At 43.3% G+C, this 23,663-nt stretch overlaps 1 protein-coding gene and 1 long non-coding RNA gene across 2 annotated transcripts in view; one reads left to right on the plus strand and one right to left on the minus strand.

Annotated features, from left to right (window-relative positions):
* LOC144890739 (mixed lineage kinase domain-like protein) overlaps nucleotides 1-23,663 on the plus strand; it is a 94,486-nt gene that overhangs the window by 52,129 nt on the left and 18,694 nt on the right. The window contains exon 8 of the mRNA XM_078772444.1: nucleotides 3,927-4,066. Coding sequence (XP_078628570.1) covers nucleotides 3,927-4,066 — 140 coding nt within the window. The remainder of the gene's footprint in view (nucleotides 1-3,926; nucleotides 4,067-23,663) is intronic.
* LOC144890957 (uncharacterized) lies at nucleotides 282-551 on the minus strand. The gene is made up of 2 exons (XR_013622611.1): nucleotides 431-551; nucleotides 282-323 (listed from the first exon to the last, which is right to left on the minus strand). It is a non-coding gene; the product is annotated as an uncharacterized LOC144890957 (long non-coding RNA).

Below are 23,663 nucleotides of genomic sequence, written 5' to 3' on the forward strand. Positions count from 1 at the left end.
ACGACGCGGTCCCGCAAAAGGCTTGCGAGGTCCCCATCGCATCCGGTCCTTTTGAGGCAGACCGGCGGCGAGAGTAGTCGGAGCTCCGTAGCTGGAGCTAGCTCGACGGGTCCTCCGCCGGTCATTCTTCTCCGAGGTGGGCCTCGCAGGAGCGCGGAGAATGTCGGGAACGCTCGTCTGTGATCTGCGTTCATCCGGCCATCGCAAGACTCGTGTCCCGCCATTTCCGAAGATCATAATTGAAATTAAGTGTTGTGAAAATCAACCAAATCCACAACTCGTCCCATAGATAGGTTTAATTTCAATTAGATCGTAACATCATCCTGTAAAATACACCATGCAACATATATGTCAGGATCAAGGCATCATATGAGAAAGATTGGATATATCAGTCAATGCAAGCAAGCCTAGAATATAAGTGGGTACGTACCATTCAATTCTACATGTCATTGTATAAAGTCGCAGGAGTGGCCTCGAGTCGCGGACGTCCCGAGGTCTTATAGACACCGCCCAGTGGTTTAAGTGAGCGTCACACCTGGGTTCAACTTACATTTTCACCACAGGGTTAACTGTAAATGCAACCGGAAACCGGATCGGGAACCGGATGACGATGCGAAGACGAGGAGGAGGAAGAGGAAGAGGAAGGCGTGGCGAGTGAAGTCGGACAAGACGCGTGGCTTCCAGCTCCGTAGCGAGCGTTATCGAACGAAAGTCATGAGTGAACTTTGAGTTTCCTTGAAAGGAATTTCCTGCGATAGGTGTTATCGCTGGAGGATTGAGAAACCTGCGTAGTCAGGTTTAGGCGTGGAGGTTCTGTAGAATCCTCGCCGGGTCGCTTCGTCTCAAGTAAGAGCCGTCGGCCATTTTGATCCTCGCGCTTCGTTCACCGAAAAAGGCTTTTGCTACCCGTCAGCTTTTCTCACCATCCTGTTGCCTTTGGTTTTGGACCACGTGACTTGCTACGCTTTGCCTATGCTTATGCCTCGTCAGTATCAACGGGGTGCGGGTCTCGATTCGATCTCGCTCTGACACTCGCTGGAGGGGATCACCTTTGAGTTATAGAGACATTGAGGAGGGTTCCTTTTTCACTCACTTGGAGCGCAGTGAGTTATCTTACTTTAGCTGATGGTACCATCATAAAATGTATTGAGTGTACTTTTGATTTCCATTGGTGTTATCGTTATTCCTGTGTGATTTTTAATACAATATTTGTTCGTTTATAATCATTGGTGTGGTTTCACTATTGATTTTGACACAGAGTAACACATTTTTTTCTGCCGTGGCTCCTCTCGGGGCTCGGAGGTACATCGTGACCAGGGGGTCGGGGAGGAACATGTAACAGAAATTGGGGGCTCGTCCGGGATAAAATTCCCGAATAACATCCGTTCGGGATTGACCCAGATTGAAATTGGGGGCTTGTACTATGGAGAAATTGGGGGCTCGGCTTTGCTGATTAAATTCCCTAATTCTCGTACTGTGGATTAAATTCCCTAAATTTTGTCTGGGAAAGAATTCCCTAACATTCCCAGAATTCCCAAATTTGGAATTTTTCCAACATTCCCAAATTTTTCAAAAAATTGGAAAGTTTTTGTGCGAAGGTTAACAGGTGTTAACGGATAGTCACCATGGTGTTTGACGCAGGAAAGTTTGCGGCGTCCCCTAGTGAGGCACAGTTCCAAGCATTAAAAAAATCGGAACTCTTGATATTGGCCAGACATTTTAGCTTGGAGGTCCGAGCTAATATGAAGAAAGCAGAGATGCAGAGATTGGTGATAGAATCTCTGGTGGGACAAGGAACATGGAAAGAGGTAGCCTTGGATTGGTTACCAAGGAACAAGAAAATGTGGAGCTCCGGAAAATGGAGATGCAATTGCAGAGCCAGGAAAGGTTAAAAGCAGAGGAAAGGAGAGCTGAAAGAGAACTCGAGGAAAAAAGAGCAGAACAGGAAAGAGAACTCGAAGAGAGAAGAGAAAAGGGAAAAGCAGAGGAGAGAAAAGCCGAAAGGGAGTTAAGGGAACGTGACATGGAGCTTCAGAATGACATTAAATGCAAAGAGCTGGAGTTGATGAGAGAACGGGGAGAGGTACCATTCATGCCGGCTAGTTCGACAACTAGTCAGAACACCTGGGATGTGGGTAGACATGTGAGGCTGGTTCCACTCTCCAATGAAAAGGAGGTAGCCAATTTTTTTTTACACTTTGAGAAAGTGGCTCAAATGCTAAAATGGCCTGAGGAGTCCTGGACCATGTTAGTGCAAAGTGTTCTGGTGTTAGTGCAAAGTGGGATGTGGGTAGACATGTGAGGCTGGTTCCACTCTTCAATGAAAAGGAGGTAGCCAAGTTTTTTTTTTTTTTACACTTTGAGAAAGTGGCTCGAATGCTAAAATGGCCTGAGGAGTCCTGGACCATGTTAGTGCAAAGTGTTCTGGTGGGTAAAGCTCAAGATATATTTTTGTCTCAACTGGTTGACCAATGTGCAGATTATGAGATGGTGAAGAAAACCATTCTCAAAGCCGATGAATTCGTCCCTGAAGCTTACCGGCAAAAATTCTGGAATGCCAGGAAGAGGGAGAGTGAGACCCATGTGGAGTTTGCCAGAATGAAAGAAACCATGTTTGATCGGTGGTGTGATTCAAAAGGGGTTGGGAAAGACTTCGAACTATTGCGACAATTAATCCTGGTGGAGGAATTCCAACAGTGTGTCCACGAGGACATTAAAGTACATCTGGAGGAAAGGAAAGTACCAAAGTTGTATGAGGCAGCAACCATGGCAGATGACTATGCCTTAACACACAGGATGAGGTTCCATAAATGAGGGGTCGGGGATGAGGGGTCGGGGAGGAACACGTAACAGGCTCCTATGTACCCTTTACACATGACTTATCCCCCCTTGAAATAACATGTCTAACCCAACATTTCAGATGGTCTTTCACATCAATGGCATATACAATTATACATCCTTTGGGCCAATTGCTGTGCTCATTCTCACCTTTAGAGAATCTGATCCAGAGGTGTTTGCAGAAGTTTTTACTTTCTCTCCTGCATTAATTGAGGAAACTTCATGTAGCCTTTATTTTTAATCATCTTTTTGACAGAAGAAACAGAGGGTTTGATTAAGTAGCATATAATGATCTTATGTAGGCTTTGGAAGGATGGTCATCATCCACTGTATTGGAGGATGTTGCTGTTGTTGTTGTTGTTGTTGTTGTTGTTGGACAACCTGGGACCTGTCTGTGTGAGGAATTCCTCCCGAACTGCATTGATTTCTCATAGTGTTTCTTAGCAGCTTCTACCATTTTCTTGTGGCATGTTTTGGCATAACATTCTCCATGCCAGAAAGCATGGTTGTCTTTTTGTTGGGGTGAAGTTGTGCCTTGCAAGCTTGCAAAGACAGGTGGATAATGGTTCCTCTCCGTATTCTGCTCCTTATTTAATGAATTCAAGAACCCTTTCAAATTATTCAGAAGCTGTGCCGTTCACTATTTGCCCTGCACACTCCTCTTGGCAGATGAGGCATTGTTTGTAGTCCATATTCAGTCGGGATTTTTTCATGGGCATCACAGTGGCAAAGTGGATTCATATTTGTAATAAAATAAAATAAATTTTCCAAAAATAAAAAAAACGTTTTCAAAACTTGAAGGAATCAAACGAAACTTACACATGCACAACTTCAGGGTGCTCGCATTAAACCCTGAAAGTTTAAGCAACTTAGGTGAAATCTTGCTCCATTATATATAGATTACCTGAAGGTTTTACTTGGAGGGGAACAATCATCAGTATAGTTAAGGGTAGGGAAGGACAAGCACCAACCAGTTTAAAAATAATTATTGTACATGTAAATTTTAGTCCGTAATGCGAGGATAGTGATGACAAAATATTGGGAAGTAAAGTGATGTTAATGACTGTTGATGTTGCACCCTCTCAAAGCTGACGGATTTTGAATTTGCAAGGGCATTCACCTCCAGCCTGCGAAAGCCTGTTGAGAACAAGCACGCTTGGCTGATATACCTTGCTCCAGAAAATAACGACATCAACAAGAAATGCACAGTCTGCTCAGACATCTACAGGTAATGCTATATCCCTGAATATGTTGTGGGTATTGTGAGAAATAGATATTTTCCAGACATCATGTTGTTTTAAGAACTTTGAGTTGTTGTGCTTTGCTGAGGTTGCTTTCATACTCATAAAAAGTCGCATTTATGCATTACTACTTCATATATTGGGACTAATCACTCTCAGGAAGTATTTCTGATATAAATACAAGTGGAACAGACAAAAGTACAGAAAAACAATCGTACTCGACAGGCGGGTTTTCCAAGCATCCTCCAAAGGAAACTGGACTGTATAATCCAGCACCTTCTGAAAAGACACCCATGGGGTGAGGTTTGTCGACTTCTGCCAGTTGGAGTAGTTGTGCATAAGATACAGTCACGCGAAAAAGTAAGTACACCCCATGTAAAGTTTTGACTTTTTCAACATATTTAAACACACAGCTATTTGGTCTTCATTTCAACAATATTGATAGATAAAGGTGACATAATATTGTTACGGATCCGGGAGACGGCACTCCCCTTACCGAGGGGGGTTTAATCCCCTCGTCTTTTTAAGCTGGCCGTCCGACCGGTCCTGGGGGTATGACGTCACGCCCGGTCAGCGCTGAATAGGGTAGGAGGCCAATCCTTCCTATGACTTAAGTACCAGCGCCTTCCGGTACGCGAGGAAATACTCCCGCCTGAGCCACAGCGTAATTGATGGATTGCGCCGAGCGAAGCGAGCTGCGACGCGGGCCGTTAACAAAAGACTAAACCCGATTGTAAGCGGTTCGGCCGAAATCGCACCACAGGTACTCAATGGGGAAATCACTAAAACGATCGGACGAGAAAGAAGCCAGAGAATAAGAAGGAACAGGGATTTATTAACTATTTACACAAAACCAAAGAAACCAAAGGAGAAACGAAAGCAATATACAGGGAGAAGAAGAAGAAGCAGATACACAGAGCAATTCTTAAACACTCTTACTTATACCCAGGGACAAGACAAACAGAACAAACTCACGTACACTACAAGTGGAGAAGATTCCAAACAACTGCCAACTTGTTCAGGCCAGGCCGCCCCAGCAAGTTCAGCCCGAGAGCAGATGCTGAAAGAAGTCTCTAAGAACCCCAGAATGTCATGACGGGACCTACAGGCAGCTCTTGCCACTGTTGATGTCAAAGTGCACGAGTCTACCATGAGAAAGAGGCTGCACAAATTTGATCTATATGGGAGGTGTGCCAGGAGGAAACCTTTGCTGTCCAGAAAGAACATCAGGGCAAGACTAAAGTTTGCCAATGAACACCTATGCAAAGACCAGCACTTCTGGAACAATGTGCTCTGGACAGATGAGTCAAAGGTAGAGCTATTTGGCCACAGTACCAGAAGACATGTTTGGCGAAAACCAAAGACAGCATTTGACCACAAGAACCTGATACCAACTGTAAAGCATGGTGGTGGAAATATTATGGTTTGGGGCAGCTTTGCTGTATCAGGGCCTGGGCAGCTCACCATCATAGAATCCACTATGAATTCTTCATTGTACCAGAGGGTGCTTGAGGATAATGTGAGGCCATCTGTCGGAAAGTTGAAGCTCAACCGAAGGTGGACCTTGCAACATGACAATGACCCTAAACATACCAGTAAATCCACCAAGGAATGGCTGAAAAGAAAGAAATGGAGGGTTCTGGAATGGTCAAGTCAAAGCCTGGATCTAAATCCCATCGAGATTTTTTGGGGGGATTTGAAACGAGCTGTGCATGCAAGAAACCCCTCAAAGATCGCACAGCTGGAAGAATTCTGCATGGAGGAGTGGGCAAAAATTTCTCCCAGTCGATGTCAGAGACTGGTAGACAGTTAAAAGAAACGCCTACTTCAGGTTGTTTCTGCCAAAGGGGGCAATACCACCTAATCGAGCCAAGAGTGTACTTACTTTTTCCACAGAAGGAAATGGCATCACTGTTAATTTTTTGTTGAATAAATTATTGCAAAGTCAATTTTGTCATTGTTTTTTGTTCAATTAGATCACCTTTATCTATAGATACCGTTTAAATGAAGATCAAATATTGATATGTCCACATATGTTAAAATGATTTTTAAAAACATTTCATGGCCTCCTCTCCAGACACACTCCCACCCGCAACCTCCGCTCTGCTGGTACCAACCTCCTGACCCCCCCCCCCCCCACCCCATGCGGACCAAATTCAGATCCTGAGGGGACAGGGCCTTCTCCATCGCTGCTCCCACCCTCTGGACTCACTACCTCACACCATCAGAGACTCCTCCTCACTCACCACATTCAAAACATCACAAGACCCACCTGTTCAACACTGCATTCAACATTTAACCCACAGCATTTAACCCCTGACTATCTCTTCTCCTTCTCTTTCCTTTTGCTTTGATTATTTACCTGTTGATTTTTGTCTTTTTGCACTTGTTTTTTTGTACTCTGTCAAAGCATGTTTGGGCTTCTTGAAAAGCGCTATATAAAATATATGTATTATTATTATTATTATTATTATTATGGGGTGTACCTACTTTTTCCACATGCGAAATTTGCATTTATGTTTATTTAAATTATACAATGGACTACAAAATGTAAATGTTTCATGATATTTGTTTTATGATATCACCTTTATCTTTCAATATTGTTGAAATGAAGATCAAATAGCTGTATGTTGAAATATGTTGAAAAAGTCAAAACTTTACATGGGGTGTACTTACTTTTTCACGTGACTGTAATTATGCATTCATCGCTGAGTTATCCCCTCTGGAGTTTAAGCTGGTCCAGCTATAAATTATCATCCTTGTGTTTTGCCTACAGGGCAAAAGATCGATGTGTGTGCCGTCCCATGGATGGATGTAAAATTTGGAATCACATCTGCTGTCATTAGTGGACATTAAAGATCCGATGGTGTCTTTTGTGAAGAGGAGGTGATTTGTGGCCAAAATGCTGAACAAATTCCAAATTCCTTTCTGAATGTGCAGGGGCATTGCAGCAACATCGCCTTGTCTCAGCAGTCATGCAACGAGCATGCTAAATTCAGAATTCAATCCCAGCACAATATACATTTGTTAACTGCATCCTCCTTCCTGGTAGTGAAGCGGCATAGCTAAATATACTGTAACAATTGTGCACTTATTTGTACAAGCAAAAAAGTTCCCACACTTGTTTAGGAGTTTGCATCAAACGATTTTGGATAGAGAGGCATTTTCAAAACAAGACCGAAAGTCTAACAGCGGCGTAGCCAGTCTTGTTTGATACTTTAGTTGAAGAGGATAGGGTGACCTGGATTGGAGATACCAGTTAGCAAATAATGTAAGTATTTAATTTTTTTGAAGCACTAAGTTTCCTCAGCTGTCTGTCACCATGGAAGTGAAGAGATTGCATTGAGACAATGGTTTATTCTATATGTTTCGAGTCAACAATGAACCAACCACACACCGCTTCAATCCAGTAACTTTGCAGTCACGACAAAGGGATTGCAGCGTTACGATTATTGTCCCCCGTCGCACCGCGGAGCGAAAGGCGGACAATGGCTTTCCCCTCCGTGCGTGCGGGCGTGCGTGCGTAAGCGAAGGACCGCATTCGAATTTGGTGTGTGGGTGCAACACACGTCAAAATCCAAGATGGCCGCCGCCATGTATGTCTGATGCCATGTATGTCTGAACCTTGTGAGCTGAATATCTTGAAAAATAAGCAAAGTACCAACTTCTAATCTGGTGTGTCGGTTTATCTAGGCACAAGGAAGAACTCTATTGAAAATTGGGTCGCCATGTCAAAATCCAAGATGGCCGCCGCCATGTATGTCTGAACCTTGTGAGATGACTATCTTGAAAAATAAGCGAAGTACCAACTTCTAATTTGGTGTGTGTGTACCGCGGCATAAGGAAGAACGCTATTGAAAATTGAGTCGCCACGTCAAAATCCAAGATGGCCGCCACCATATATATGTCTGAACCTTGTGAGCGAAATATCTTGAAAAATAAGCGAAGTACCAACTTCTAATCTGGTGTGTGGGTGTATCTCGGCACAAGGAAGAACGGTATTGAAAATTGGGTCGCGACGTCAAAATCCAAGATGGCCGCCGCCATGTATGTCTGAACCTTGTGAGATGAATATCTTGAAAAATAAGCGAAGTACCAACTTCTCATTTGGTGTGTGGGTGTATCTCGGCAAAAGGAAGAACGCTATTGAAAATTGGGTCGCCACGTCAAAATCCAAGATGGCCGCCACCATATATATGTCTGAACCTTGTGAGATGAATATCTTGAAAAATAAGCGAAGTACCAACTTCTAATTTGGTGTGTGGGTGTATCGAGGCACAAGGAAGAACTCTATTGAAAATTGGGTCGCGACGTCAAAATCCAAGATGGCCGCCGCCATGTATGGCTGAACCTTGAGATGAATATCTTGAAAAATAAGCAAAGTACCAACTTCTAATGGGTGTATCTCGGCATAAGGAAGAACGCTATTGAAAATTGGGTCGCCACGTCAAAGTCCAAGATGGCCGCCACCATATATATGTCTGAACCTTGTGAGCGAAATATCTTGGAAAATAAGCGAAGTACCAACTTCTAATCTGGTGTGTGGGTGTATCTAGGCACAAGGAAGAACACTATTGAAAATTGGGTCGTGACGTCAAAATCCAAGATGGCCGCCACCATATATATGTCTGAACCTTGTGAGATGAATATCTTGAAAAATAAGCGAAGTACCAACTTCTAATTTGGTGTGTGGGTGTATCGAGGCACAAGGAAGAACTCTATTGAAAATTGGGTCGCGACGTCAAAATCCAAGATGGCCGCCGCCATGTATGGCTGAACCTTGAGATGAATATCTTGAAAAATAAGCAAAGTACCAACTTCTAATGGGTGTATCTCGGCATAAGGAAGAACGCTATTGAAAATTGGGTCGCCACGTCAAAGTCCAAGATGGCCGCCACCATATATATGTCTGAACCTTGTGAGCGAAATATCTTGGAAAATAAGCGAAGTACCAACTTCTAATCTGGTGTGTGGGTGTATCTAGGCACAAGGAAGAACGCTATTGAAAATTGGGTCGTGACGTCAAAATCCAAGATGGCCGCCGCCATGTATGCCTGGACCTTGTGAGATGAATATCTTGAAAAATAAGCGAAGTACCAACTTCTAATTTGGTGTGTGGGTGTATCTCGGCAAAAGGAAGAACGCTATTGAAAATGGCGTCGCCACGTCAAAATCCAAGATGGCCGCCACCATATATATGTCTGAACCTTGTGAGCGAAATATCTTGGAAAATAAGCGAAGTACCAACTTATAATCTGGTGTGTGGGTGTGTCTAGGCACAAGGAAGAACGCTATTGAAAATTGGGTCACCACGTCAAAATCCAAGATGGCCGCCTTGCGTCTTCCACTTTGTCAACTCGCATCACTTCACCGACGGGGGACCTAGGCGTAACACTTGTATTTACTATATTATTATTATGAACATTATTATGATTGTTATGAAAACTATACTACTGTATTAAGAAACTTGGGCTAATTTGTACGAAGTGGCCTGAAGGTAAGGCATGAAGCCTAAGGCCGATAAGTTCTGTGTTGTTAGAAGACCCGTAACACCGTTGCTTTTGATATTTGATGGTCATTTTAACAATCGGTTTGTTGTGTTTCACACTGAATGAGAAACGTAAAGGTAGAGCATGCCGATTGTGATTTATGACAGGTTCGACGATATTGTTACGGATCTGGGGGTCGGCGCTCCCCTTACCAAGGGGGGGGGGGGGGGTTAATCCCCTTGTCTTTTAAACTGGCCGATCCCCCAGCCCTGGAAGTTACAACGCTCCTCCGCGGGTGAGATTGGCCAGGGTGATTGGTCAAGATGGAGTGCAAAATACCTGTGTGCCAATCCCTCCGCGAAGCAGGGAAATAACTCCCGCTCGAACCACGGACAGGTGGAAATTGCCGAGCGGTTTAGCAATCCGCGATTCGAGCCGGTAGCAAAAAGACTAACCCGATTCTGAGCGGTTTTAATCGTGCCACGTATACTCAATTGAGAAATCACTAAAACGATCGGATGGAGAGGAAACCAAAAGGTAGTGTTAGGGAACTTTTAACTGAACCCTAAAATAAATTCTCAAGACGAGACTCAGACTCAAAGAACTCAGACTCGTCTATTCAAGCCAAGGTTTATTCCGAATTTAGAGAGAAACTGTTACACAAAATATAACCAAGATATGACGCGTCGCTTGGTTGAAGACTTCTTCCTTCTCTTCTCTCCTCTCTCGTCCTGCTCTCCCTTCTCTCGGAGCATTCTCCTTAAGTAGACCTCTGTTACTTTGATGTTGTGGGATTGAAATGTAGAGATCAACACAGAACTTAGTCGACTCCATCTTCTTGGCACCAAAAGCCCATCTGGTTTCTATTCTACAGTCACTGAAAGCTTTACATAAGATACTATCGCAGGCAAAGGAGGAGAAACCATGGTCTTATCCCCTATATGTCAACCTACTCTGACCTGCACAATCTCACTACTTGATTAATGCATTTACCCTGGGCTTGAGTCAACACTCAGCGCTGGGGCTCTCCACTTAAGGGCAGAAAACTATTTACAGATGTCCCCTTATCGCTTCGGTTCCACTCCCAAGGCCTTGCTCACGCTGCCGAGCTTTGAAAGCACATTCTGGTTTGTAAATACTAATTTAACAATGGGCCAAAACTTGCCTTTTCCATATCCTTTACATGCGTTAAGAACAAAGTTCACATTGACGTACAATTTAACTACTTGCATAACTCACCGACCCTAATAATTATAGAAATCTCCCATAATTCCTCAATTTTTTTTCTTTTGTTAAATTAAACAATTAATTTAAACAACTACCTATTATATATTCAAACGACAAATTTGGTAATCCAATTTTCATACATAAAGCATACACCGTCATCCTGGAAGAATCTGATCACAAAACATTTCTTTGTTCGTTGACTCTTTCCATATTGATAATGCAGTTCATTTCATTTGCATAAAGCATACAACACTTCACCTTTACCAAAACACAACAATTTCAATTCACCATTTAAAAATAATAATAAAGCATCTGCAACATTTGGCAATACGTTTTGCTTCAAAACAAATGTTGACTTTGTGTTTGAAAAGAAGAGGCTGATCACTTGTGTTTGAAATTCAAGTAGATTTCCATCCATCTTGGATTTTGGATTTTCCATCTTGGATTTTCCTTCTCAGGTCTTATTCGTTTAATTGTTGGTCTTATTTGTTCGTTCGTTCTTCGTTCACGTTGTTCGCGATCACGCGATCACGTGGTTAGAAATGTATAATCTCTCCCCTGAACAACTATTTTCTCTCATATATTATAACACCTTTTTCTTCTTCTCCTGCAAAAGGATGCTTTCGTCTTGCTCACCAAATCTATTCATTCCAAAAAAATAAAATAATACCATCTCTTACAGTTCCTCTTTTCTACATTCCCTAAACTCTCCAGAACTCCACCCCTCCTTCAGCGTCCTCAAACGTATTTTTGACTTGAAGGCCTCAAACTCATTTTGCAAAAAATGTTCGTTTCACATGAATCGTACACTTTTCAAAATCCAATCTCACCCCTCCCCTCCAAATCTTTCCCATCCCCCCTTCCCTCCAAAACTTCCCCATCCCCCCTCCCCTTCAAAACTTCCCCATCACCCCTCCCCTCCAAATCCTCCCCATCACCCATCCCTTTCAAATCTCCCCCCTTGCCCCTTCCCTCCCCTCCCTCCTAAACTCCCCCCACACCACTCCCCTCCGAGACTCTCCCTCGCTCCTCCCCTCCTAGACTCCCCTCTCACCCCTCCTCCTCAAAGCATCCTCCCTGCTTCTTCCCCCTTCCAACTTTCACCTTCATCTCCCCCAACCTTCTGCCTCGCTCTTCCCCCTCCTCAAATAACACCTCACTGTGCCTCACCCAATCTCCATCAAACCTTTTGTCTGCCCCATTCTTCCCTTTCTCCAAGCTATTCTGAAATCTCTGAAATCTCTGACACACCTTCAACAGCTCTCCCTACCTCTTCCTCCTCTTCCACATCTTACCCTACCCCTCCCCCCCCACCCCCCCTGTTCTGTATCCGATGCTCCCCCTTCCTCTTCATTAACGGTATGGACCTCAAACATCCGGGGCCTTCGCTCAAACTTGACTGATCTCTCCATACAGGTTGCTTCTGACAAACCAGATGTGATCTGCTTAACAGAAAAGTTCCTCCTTCATGATGTCTCTGATGCCTTGGTATCTCTCCCAGGTTACTCCCTCCTCCGGTATGATAGACCTGAGCCTCGTCCTGGAGGTGGGGTTGCTATCTTTATAAAAAACTCTCTTCCTCACTCGCCCTCCACTGTCCTCTCTCCACCTCACCCCCAGGAATACCTTTGGCTACGGCTTCCCCTTCGCTCCCACCTTTTGTTCATATGTGGGTTGTACCATCCACCAAACAGTGATGACTCCATCTACATCACGCTGTCTGATAATATGGACCAACTTCTATCTACCCATCCCAACTCTCTCTTCCTCATATGTGGTGATTTCAATTGTCACCATGCCAGTTGACTGGGTGTGGGTACCTCTCTCACCAGCCATGGCTCTTCAGCAAAGGACTTCTGCGACTCACTGGGACTGACACAATCTGTCAATTTCCCGACCCGGATCTCAGTCAACGGAGCATCTTCTCTTCTGGATTTGGTTATGACTAACTTCCCTGAAAATGTCTGCTGCTCTTCTTCTGCTCCAATCGGCTCATCTGATCATGTGCTTGTCAAAGTGGACATCTCTCTGACCATTCTCAGAGAGCCTCCTCAGCGTCGACGAGTCTGGCATTTCACTCAGGCCAACTGGCACGGTCTTCAAGCAGCCATCAATCATCTGGACTGGTCTCCCATCTCTACCGCCTCTGACATCAACTCATCCTGGGAATTCTTTCAAAGTAAATTGCTCTCTCTCATGCACAGATTTATCCTATCTCGTCTTCAGTTGTCATACCCTTCCTCCCGTCCATGGTACATGGAATCTTGTGGTGAGGCTGTTGCCCTGAAACAACTTGCTTTCGTCTCCTGGAAAGCAAATCCAACGGAAGGAAATCTCATTTCCTTTCACAAAGCCCGAAACAAGTGTGTGTCCACCCTCAGGAGAGCCAGGAAACAATATCTCACCGTTCTCAAGACCGAACTCTCTTATCTGTCTCCCTCTTCCAAATCCTGGTGGCGTCTGGTCAAATCTGTTTCTGGTGTGTGTTCCCCCTCCATCCCCTCCCTCACCTCAAACGGCTTAACGGCTGACTCCGCACGTGAAAAAGCTGAATGCCTCAACTCTGTGTTTGCCTCTAAATCTTGTGTCCCAAACCCATCCCTCTCTGTACCCACCATACCCAGTCGTACCCAGCTGCTCCTGGACTCTGTGTCCTTTCCTCCTGACAAGGTGGAAAAGTTTCTGTCAACCCTCGACTGATTCTGCAACTGGTCCTGACGGCATCAGCCCACGGGTCTTAAAATCATGTTCTTCCGCTCTTTTTTTTTTTTTTTTTTTGTATACAAGATCGAGGCTCGTGAAAGAGCGAAAAGCTCGAGCTTTCACTCCCTCTTTCTGTTCTCTTCACCCTCTCTTTTGCTCAAGGTCATCTGCCATCTGCTTGGAAATCAGCCAACATCACCGCTTTGCACAAAAAAGGTGCAAAAACAGATCCTAGCAACTACAGACCAATCAGCCTTCTCCCAATTATCAGCAAAGTCATGGAATCCATCATTGCTTCAGATATGAAATCTTTCCTCTTCTCCAATGGCTTGATCTCTGATCATCAATTTGGTTTCAGACCTGGTCACTCTACTCTGGACATGCTGCTTCTGCTTTCTCAACAATGGATGGAGGTCCTCAACGTCAAACAGGAAATTAGAGCTGTCTCCCTTGACATTTCAAGTGCCTTCGATACGGTCTGGCACCCTGCTCTGCTCACCAAACTCTCCTCCTTTGGTATCCATGGAAATCTCCACGCATGGCTGGCGGACTTCCTCTCTGGTCGTAGTCAACGTGTGGCCCTGAATGGGTTTCTCTCATCTCCTCTTCCTGTTCAGGCTGGAGTTCCCCAAGGTAGTGTTCTGGGCCCTGTGCTTTTTCTGGTCTTCATCAATGATCTCTCTGACTCTCTTGAAAATCCTCTCTATCTCTTTGCTGATGACTCTACTCTCTGTCGCTCCATTCCTCATCCCTCAGATTGGCAGTCTGCAGCCTCCTCACTCTCTGCAGACCTGGACAAAATCACAGACTGGGCAAACAAATGGAACATGTCTTTCAATCCTGATAAATCTCACACTCTTACGATGTCTCTCCGAAAAGACCGACTGGACGACCCTCCCATCCATTTTCTGAATAATCCTCTCCAAGAAGTTCTGTCACTCAAGCTTTTGGGTCTCACTATTTGCCATGATCTTTCCTGGGTAAACCACATTTCAAATCTGGCCTCCAAAGCCAGTCGCCGACTGGGCATCCTCCGTCGTGCGAATTCCTTCCTTGGCACACCTGAGCTCCTCACCACATACAAGGCTTTCATCCGCAGCTCTATGGAATACTGCTCTCCCCTCTGGTCTGGTGCTCCTGCCTCACACCTAGCTCGTCTTCACGCTGTTGAAACCAAAACGTTCAGAATCATTGGAATCTCCCGCGATGAAGCTAACTCCAAGGGCCTTTCACTCACTCACCGCAGGCAGGTTGGTGGTCTTTCTGTCTTCTACCGACTCCTCTCAGGCCTTGCCCCCCAAGCTCTCTCTGGGCTCTGTCCCCCAAATATTCCTACAGGTCGCACAAGATCTGCCTGCAACCCTCTTATGGTTAAACTGCCAAAATCAAGACTTTCTGCTCACCTTCACTCCTTCATTCCTCTTTTCTCGTGCCTCTGGAACAAACTCCCTCACTCTCTTCAATCCCACTCCACCCTCCAGGTCTTTAAAACAGCTGCTCACCACCACCTCTTATCCTCCCCCATCCAAAACCTTGATCTTTTCTACCCCCGCTAATTTCGGTCCCCTTGTGTTTTATAGCTCTCCCCTCCCCCCCCCCCCTTCCCACACCTCCTCCCCCCAAGCCCTCTCCCTCCCACACTTCTCCCTGCTCTCAAATGTTGTGGTTGTGTGCTTCCCCTTCTCTCCCCATCTTGTCTACCGCTCCCTCTTTTTGTATATTTTGTTTGTCTGGTTGATTTGTTTGTGAAATAAATGTTAGCTCTTTCACGAGCCTCGATTCAGTATTCAAAAAAAAAAGAAAAAAAAGTATGAAACATTTTCTTCTGATGTCTTCATAGCACCTACACTATTTCGTGTAGGGTTCTGCTGTTGTGATAGCTGAGCGGAGTCATAGACTGACCCTGCTCTGCATGTAGCATCCTTGCCCCTCTTGCTGTGAGCCATAGTAGATTTGAACAAGGCCTTCATCCAGTTGTAGTCGACTTGCCTCCTCACTCATCATGAGTGGGCAGCAAGTATTGACGTGATGTTGGTTGACCAGCAAGATGTGGAACAGAGATGCCAGATGCATCCACAACGATGTTAGGACCATGGTGTTCAAGTTGTCCATGGTCCATACCAGGAGCAACCAGGAGAATCATGCACAGCTGTTGTGGAGGAAAGCACAGCCGTCCACTTACAGCTCCACGCTGGTTCCCCGGATGTTGGCGGAGTAATGACACACGTCACCGCATCCAGTAGAAGTCGCAGGCAAGATGTCGTCGTCCCGCAATTGCTGACTTGATCAATGTTCGAGGCATTCGAACAAAAGTAAGTGATTGCCTTTCTTCCATATGTTGCAGTGTGATCCAGGCAAATGGTCACATAAATTTTCCTTGGTGAAAGTAAGCATCCGTCTCCAATTTTACAAAGGAGAATGTCTTCATCATTCTTTGAGAAGGAGGGTGTATGCTACGATTAACTTCATTTTTTAGCCACAAATATTCTTTCTCAAACTTCTTCCCAATTCCGTTATCACTCCATTTGAGATGTGATCTGGTCTTATCCTTTACTCAGCCACATCTAAATCTGCTTTCCACACACACTGAATCAGATAGGGTACATCTTAACATGAAATCACCATATTTTAACTAATCATGTATTTCTTATAACAGTTTCACATTCAACAATTTGTTGTTTTCCTTAAAACATTCAAAAAAGTTATATTCATTTATATGCTTCACACGAATAACATTCAAATCAGGTATATATATATTTTTATTAAACTAAGAATAGCATTTGAAATTGCTTTCAGATCAATATAGTTTGAAAAATTAAACTCATGCAGTTATTTTAACACTACTCAAAGAAAATAAATGCATTAATAATGAGTGTATATGATTAAAATCACAAACAGGAATATCTAATTGCCAACAAATTTTGCAAACAAACAAACTATGCATAATGTATTATTATCATAGTTCCTCCCTACGTTTTTTTTTTTTTTTAAACAGTGTGTAACTTGTGGTGATATGAGTTCACTGATCTTGTAAAACTGACACAATTCATAACATTTTCGTTATGCCATTATCTTAACTCTACTGTACTCATTTACAACATTACTTAATTCAATCTTTTAATCTCGGTATTCATATTGTTACAGACGCGGTTTTAGATGTTATATTGACCGAGCGGTGGTGTATTACCGCGTCCGAACAGTTACTCCCCGATTAGAACCCGATTCCACCCGACGTTGACCAGATCGCACCGCAGATATTCAATCGGGAAACCTCTAAAGCGACCGAAAGAGAATGAAAAGAGAAGAAGACAGAGTACGGAGGAAGAACAGATTTATTATACACACACAAGCAATGGATGGAAGAAGCAGTCACACAGCGAATCGTTAACTTACACTATTCATTTTACTTAACCCCAAGACAACGAGTAGGACAGACGACGTTCACACTTACTCGGGGGATATTGCAGGCAGGTAGGGCTTGAGGTGGATTGCTGGAGAGGGAGGAGGGTCGGAGGCAGCAGCTCTCAATTCCTCGCGGTTTTTGGCGGGAAAACCCTTCGTCGCGTATCCGCTGCCGATGCTTTAGACGTCCCGCGCTGGCTCGGGCACACCTGCTCCTCTCCTTCTGGTGGAGCCGTCTCCCTCCTTTCAGCGCGTCTCTCCAAAACTGGTTTCCTTTCCGAGTACCTCTCCTCTTTGGCTTGGAGCGTTTCGCATCTCACCGCTCCTCTTGGTGCCGCCTCTTCGCTCCTCTCCCAGGTCATCTGCTGAAGCAGTCCCTTACAGTCGCTTTTATAACTCGGGGCGGAATCAAGCCGCCGGCTGCGAGGGCACGCCTACCGGGTCGCTCACCGCGGTGCTGATTGGCCATGTGGGGTTGGCTCACTCCTCCCCTCTATGCCGAGGTGGAGACACGCCTTTCTTCTCCGAGATTAGCACATGGGCAATGGCGGCTTGCGGGATTGAACACAACTCGCACCCTTTTGAAAGGAACTTTGGAGAGCGGAGATGTTTGGGGAAATTGCAAGGGCCTATGCTTATTTTGTTTGATACAATGCAAAGTCAATCTAGTGGGAAACACATATTTAGCCTACATAGAATAAGGAAATACACTATTTAAAAAGATATATCGTGACCTGCGTGTAAGTTTCATGGAATTAACTAGGAGGACGGCTGCGACCATTATTTACATTAACAGGGTGTTACACATAACAAAACCATACTTTTTACATTCGTTACACTTCCTCCAAAATTGTTACACTTCTCAAAAACCGTTACACTTCTCAAATTCGTTACACACTTCTCAAAACCGTTACAATATTATCATAAAAAGTCTTTCTATTTTGGGTCCATATTTGTTTCTATTCTCATCAACCTCCTATGGTTTATCAATTTGTTCCAAAACACTGTAACCTAAGGTTTTAACCAAGGCTCTACCAAACTATTTCCAATTTGAACTCAAAATGCTAGTGAAACAACAATTCGAAGAATTAACTTCAAAGGGTCAACAAATTCATTTTATAAACAGATCTAATTTTCATCCAATAATTTTCCTTACCAACTGTCATATTGCAACACTTTAATAAACCTTTGAAAAATGTTTCCCAAATCAATAAATTCCCTTTTACTTCCCAAATACTCATCTGTAAATTACATATTCAATTACAGTTTCTCCCAATTTGTGTGGCCTAAATGGCCGCAAAAGTGGCTGCCAACATGCAGTACCGTTTTTATCTACCAAGCAAGTATTCGTCCACATAAGACCTCTACCAAATTTTTTTTTAATCTGGGATTTCTAATTATATGGATGCACACTCTCAGGACATTTCAGGCTGCTGTTAACAATCCACTATGATAAATTAATTCCTTTATCCACAATTAAATAATTAATACAATTTGAGGATATCCCTATCACATTCATTTATAGATTCATTGTTTTGGATCTGTCTTTCAACTGCTGCAAGGAAGAATAATAGCTCTTATGAGTCTTCGTAATATCCCACTTAATTTACCTAGCCTCTAAAAATTATTTACTATCCATTCTCCTTCTGTTAACCAGTAACTTTGTTTAAAACTCCAAAGCTTAATTTGATGAATCCCATGTGTACAACCACCACTTATTCAAACCCCTACTTTGTTATGTTGTAGAAAATATCCAAGTAAGTTTTTACGCCCCCTTAACTGTTTCTCATCTATTTCTATGCAACTAGTGAGTACTACTGACACCAGTATGCCAATATAGGTGTTGCAGATCATCAAAATATGTTGCAGGTACACGTAACATCGCGTTCTGAGCTTAAACGACGTAACAGCGCGTTCATGTCTGCCCCTTGGTTTAAGATTCACAATGTATTCCGTTTTAAAAACTCACAATAGTTCAATTCAGCAAGATTTTCTTTACTATTTTCCCATATCATCTATGCCTAATACACATACATACATACAGCACAATTTATATGCTGATAAAATTCAAGTTTATATATATATCAAAAATCCGTGAGCAGAGTATTCTGATAAATCCATGTAAGATCTCTTACAAATTTAGCTAATTTTGTACTCCCACATTTTTTTATGAAGCTCATATCCATAAATAGCTTTTATTCTCATATAAATTCTATCAAAAATGGAATCCCAAGATTACTCATTTCTTTACTATTAATTAATGGCTGCTTATAACTCAGCACATCAAATCTTTATATTCCATCTGCCTTGACAAAAGAGATAATTTTCATAATCAAATTATGTTTTTATTTTATTTTATGGATTCTATGGATATTCGATCCCATCCACATGAAACTATCTATTTCCAGACAGGCACACTGTCGGTTTCAACAATCTTTTAAGATTGACACGCAAAAAAAAAACACAAACATTGACACAAAAAATACACAAACAGACAAAAAAAAATTTATTCTTAGAAAACCCCTATAATGTCGCATTGAAATTACCCTTCTGGTTCCCACATTAACTTATCCAAATTTGACAACACCCATTTACATGTCAGTCGACCACTGACCTATCAATCATGCAAAACAATAGTCCGACATTCCCACCTGATGATCATGTGACTCTTGTCACTTGGTTCCCAAAAAAATTTGCAAAGCAATTGTTCCAAACTTTGTAAATTCAAAAATTGTTTTGCCCAAAATGCTCCCTAAAGCCACATTTACATTTGGCAAATATGAGGCTTCCAGAATGAACTCTAATCCTGGATCTTTTGATTCTATGTTCCAAAAAGTGTCCAATTTTGGCATTTGATCAATTAATTATTATTTTGCTAATAAAATTTTGCTAAGCCTGGTGTTGGGCTAGCGGCTAGGGTGCAAGCTTAGGATCCAAGGATCCTGGGTTTGAATCCCGGTCGATCGCTGAATTAATGCCAGGGGGGTTGACTCAGCCTGTCATCCTTCCGAGGTCGGCTAATTGAGTACCAGTTCACTGGTAATTCCCTGCTTGTCGTAAAAAGGCGACAAAAAGTGTTGGCGTCAGGAAGGGCATCCGGCCGTAAAACATTGCTTCAAAAAGGGGACCAAAAAACAACAACAACCACGGTCCCCGAAAAAGGCCAACCCCTGCTTTGCGGGGAAAATGGCCTCTAAAGGTGGTTTAATAAGCAAAAAATGAATCATTCTTGCTCCGAAAACTTTTCAGACACAAGAAGCATCGACAGTTACTCATGTTGGTCTAGTGATCTAATCTGTTGAGGCCAGTCATCATTTGGGATCTGCAGCAATGAAGGCCTAATCGTTATCTGAGGTACCGGTAAGCACTGGTACCCTTGATCTTGGTTTTTCCCTATGAACTAGTCTTCCTATTTGAATATGGACAACGTCGTTTCCAGTGTCCCATATTTCGACACTTAAAACACCTGGCCTTGTCATGAGATCTCTGATTTTCCCTCGGATCATAAGAAAATTCTCTGTACTGTTCTTTTTGTGGAGACAAATGGGAATCAGATGGGACAACTGTCACTTTTATTCCTACATTCGAGGGCAGTTGTGCATTTATCTCCTCCAATGGATCCTGCATCCTTTTTAGTTTAAGTTCTAGGTCCGTTATCCTTTCTTGCTGTTCTCATTTCCTGGATTCAACATCCCAATAATAGAATGCTGGCCAGTCTACCGTTAGGTTCTGTCTCTTCCTGGCTTTCAATTCTTGTCCTAATCTCTCCAATCGACTTCGCTCAAATGTACCATCTCTTGGAAACTCCTTGGCATGTCCCTTTATCCACAAATACCAATTCTCAACCTCCCTAATGGCCTCTACACCATAACGGTCGTACATATAATATGTACAAGTACCTTTCCGTGGAATATCTAGTTCAACTTTTGTACCCTGACAGGCCCCATTCCCCATTCTGCCTGTGTGTGAATAACAGTCAGTATTCACTCAATGTACCAGGTAAACTATTAGAATCTGCACTTTGGAATACACCTGTATATGCTATCCACTATGTGTACTGTAAATAAAATCTATTGAGGTTTGTTCCACCTTGTACAGAGTAGTGTTGGATGCGTTGTTGCCTAGCTTATTCCTATAAGCTCCACTCGTACTTCCAGGAAGTATCTCTCCACCTTTTCAATCGATGATTGTAGGTGATTTCCAGAGAGTCTCCCTCACTTGTGGCTTTTCGACAACCCAATCTCACAGATCGGTATTGCAGATGAGCCAAATGGGTCAGTATCAAATGGGTCAATCAGCAGATATCCCGGTCTGTTGAGGGGGAATCACACAGAATAGTAACCACATGTATAATGTATCTATATATAGACTCTTTCCCTTTTCCCAACTTACCACCTTGCTCATTTTCCAAGGTTTCTTCACATTGATGATATCTCACAAATATGTCAAAGCTTCTTTCTTGAGAACTCACTTACACATCAATCAATCAATTTATCAATATTCATCAATAAATCAAATTAATCATTTAGATGACTCCACGCATAAGCCCTTTCCCCGATGTTGTCAGAATAGCTTTATCTGTTGACTGAGATCTATGATCATTGATCGTCACCTCTGACCCATACCTCATGTCAATTGACGAATCACTGTTCTGTCCTAGGGTCATATCTGACATATCTTTCAATTTTGCCTGGCCATTACATCACAAAATTCAACTTTTGCAACCACTGAAGGCAACTCATCCTTCATTCGTGAGACAGTCAGCCAAAATTGATCAGACAGATATGAAACAGTTCATTGGGAAAAAAGTCTCAATTTGAATGGTACCCAAACCTCTTGACAATTAAAATTTTGTAAAACTCCTGAAATGTTCTACCAACGAAAAACAATCAATTCATAATATTGCCAATTTTGATCCAATCATGCTGAAATTTTGAAACTCTATTTAACTCTATTGCTTGTAATGCACAATTGATCCTATAGGGCTTAAGCTGTTCCCTAAACCCATGCAACCATTTTACATCGAAAACCTCAGGATATCAATTCGTAGTAATCATCAATCATACGCATCACACAAGAACAACAAACATTTCCTGTATAAACATTTTGCATTTATCATGACATGCATGTCTTCAAAATCATCATACAACCAAAAGAAAGAAAAAATGAATGAAAAGAGAAAAAGAAAAAAAGAAAGAAAGGACCCAGACAGGACAAGACAGGACCCAATAAGAAGCTACAATGCGAGGGGGAGGGGAGGGGAGGGGTTGGGGGGTGGAGGGAAGGGAGGGAGGGGGGGGGCAGGTAATACAGGTAGATTGGGAGAAGAAAGGCATGGGAAGGGAGGAGGGAAAAGTGAAACAAAGAGATAGAGGGAAGGAATTGAGGGATGAATGGAAGAGGGAGGAATGACGCAGGGGAAGAAAAGAGATAAAGCATGGGGATTGAATAAAAAAATGAGAGAGAAAAAAAAAACACAACAACAACAACACTGGCGATTATTTGCTCCATGTTGAAAGCATTTGCTACCTGGAAACTTTCAAAACACATACATCCTGACCCTAAAGGGTCATGCAATGGGCCACAATGCATGGTCATACAATCCCATGCATCCTGACTCCAAAGGGCCCTTATGAGGCCAGAGCTGAGGCCTGCCTTTTTTTACGATGAAAAAAGGCAAAAAATCAAACATTTGAACAGCCTTGGACGTGCACCTTCACCCCATGGCCAAGGCACAACGTCTATCAAGGCTGTCCCAATAACATTACACATGCACCTCAACCCCAAGGCTGAAGCACATGGTCATACAATTGGACCACTCCTCTCAATAGGAGTGAGTCCACTGACGAGGTTTTATTTTAGGCCAAAGCTAAGGCCTGCCTTTTTTACGTGAAAAAGGTAAAAAATCAAACATTTGAACAGCCTTGGACGTGCACCTTGACCCCATGGCCAAGGCACAACGTCAACAAGGCTCTCCCAATAACATTACACATGCGCCTCAACCCCAAGGCTGAAGCACATGGTCATTCAAACACATGCATCCTGACCCCGAAGGGCCACAATGCATGGTCAAACCATTGGACCACTCCTCTCAATAGGAGTGAGACCCCTTGATCCACTGACTGGGCTTTGCTTATGAGACCAGCAATTAAGGCCTGCCTTTTTTACAGTGAAAAAAGGTAAAAAGTCAAACATTTGAACAGCCTTGGACGTGCACCTTGACCCCATGGCCAAGGCACAACGTCAACAAGGCTGTCCCAATAACATTACACATGCGCCTCAACCCCAAGGCTGAAGCACATGGTCATTCAAACACGTGCATCCTGACCCCGAAGGGCCACAATGCATGGTCATACCATTGGACCACTCCTCTCAATAGGAGCGAGACCCCATGATCCACTGACCGGGCTTTATTTTAGGCCAAAGCTAAGGCCTGCCTTTTTTACGTGAAAAAAGGTAAAAAAATCAAACATTTGAACAGCCTTGGACGTGCACCTTGACCCCATGGCCAAGGCACAACGTCAACAAGGCTGTCCCAATAACATTACACATGCGCCTCAACCCCAAGGCTGAAGCACATGGTCATTCAAACACATGCATCCTGACCCCGAAGGGCCACAATGCATGGTCACACCATTGGACCACTTCTCTCAATAGGAGTGAGACCCCTTGATCCACTGACCGGGTTTTATTTTAGGCCAAAGCTAAGGCCTGCCTTTTTTACGTGGAAAAAGGTAAAAAATCAAACATTTGAACAGCCTTG

The sequence above is a fragment of the Myxine glutinosa genome, chromosome 2, assembly GCF_964187855.1.
Source record: "Myxine glutinosa chromosome 2, kmMyxGlut1.1, whole genome shotgun sequence".
NCBI lineage: Eukaryota > Metazoa > Chordata > Myxini > Myxiniformes > Myxinidae > Myxine > Myxine glutinosa.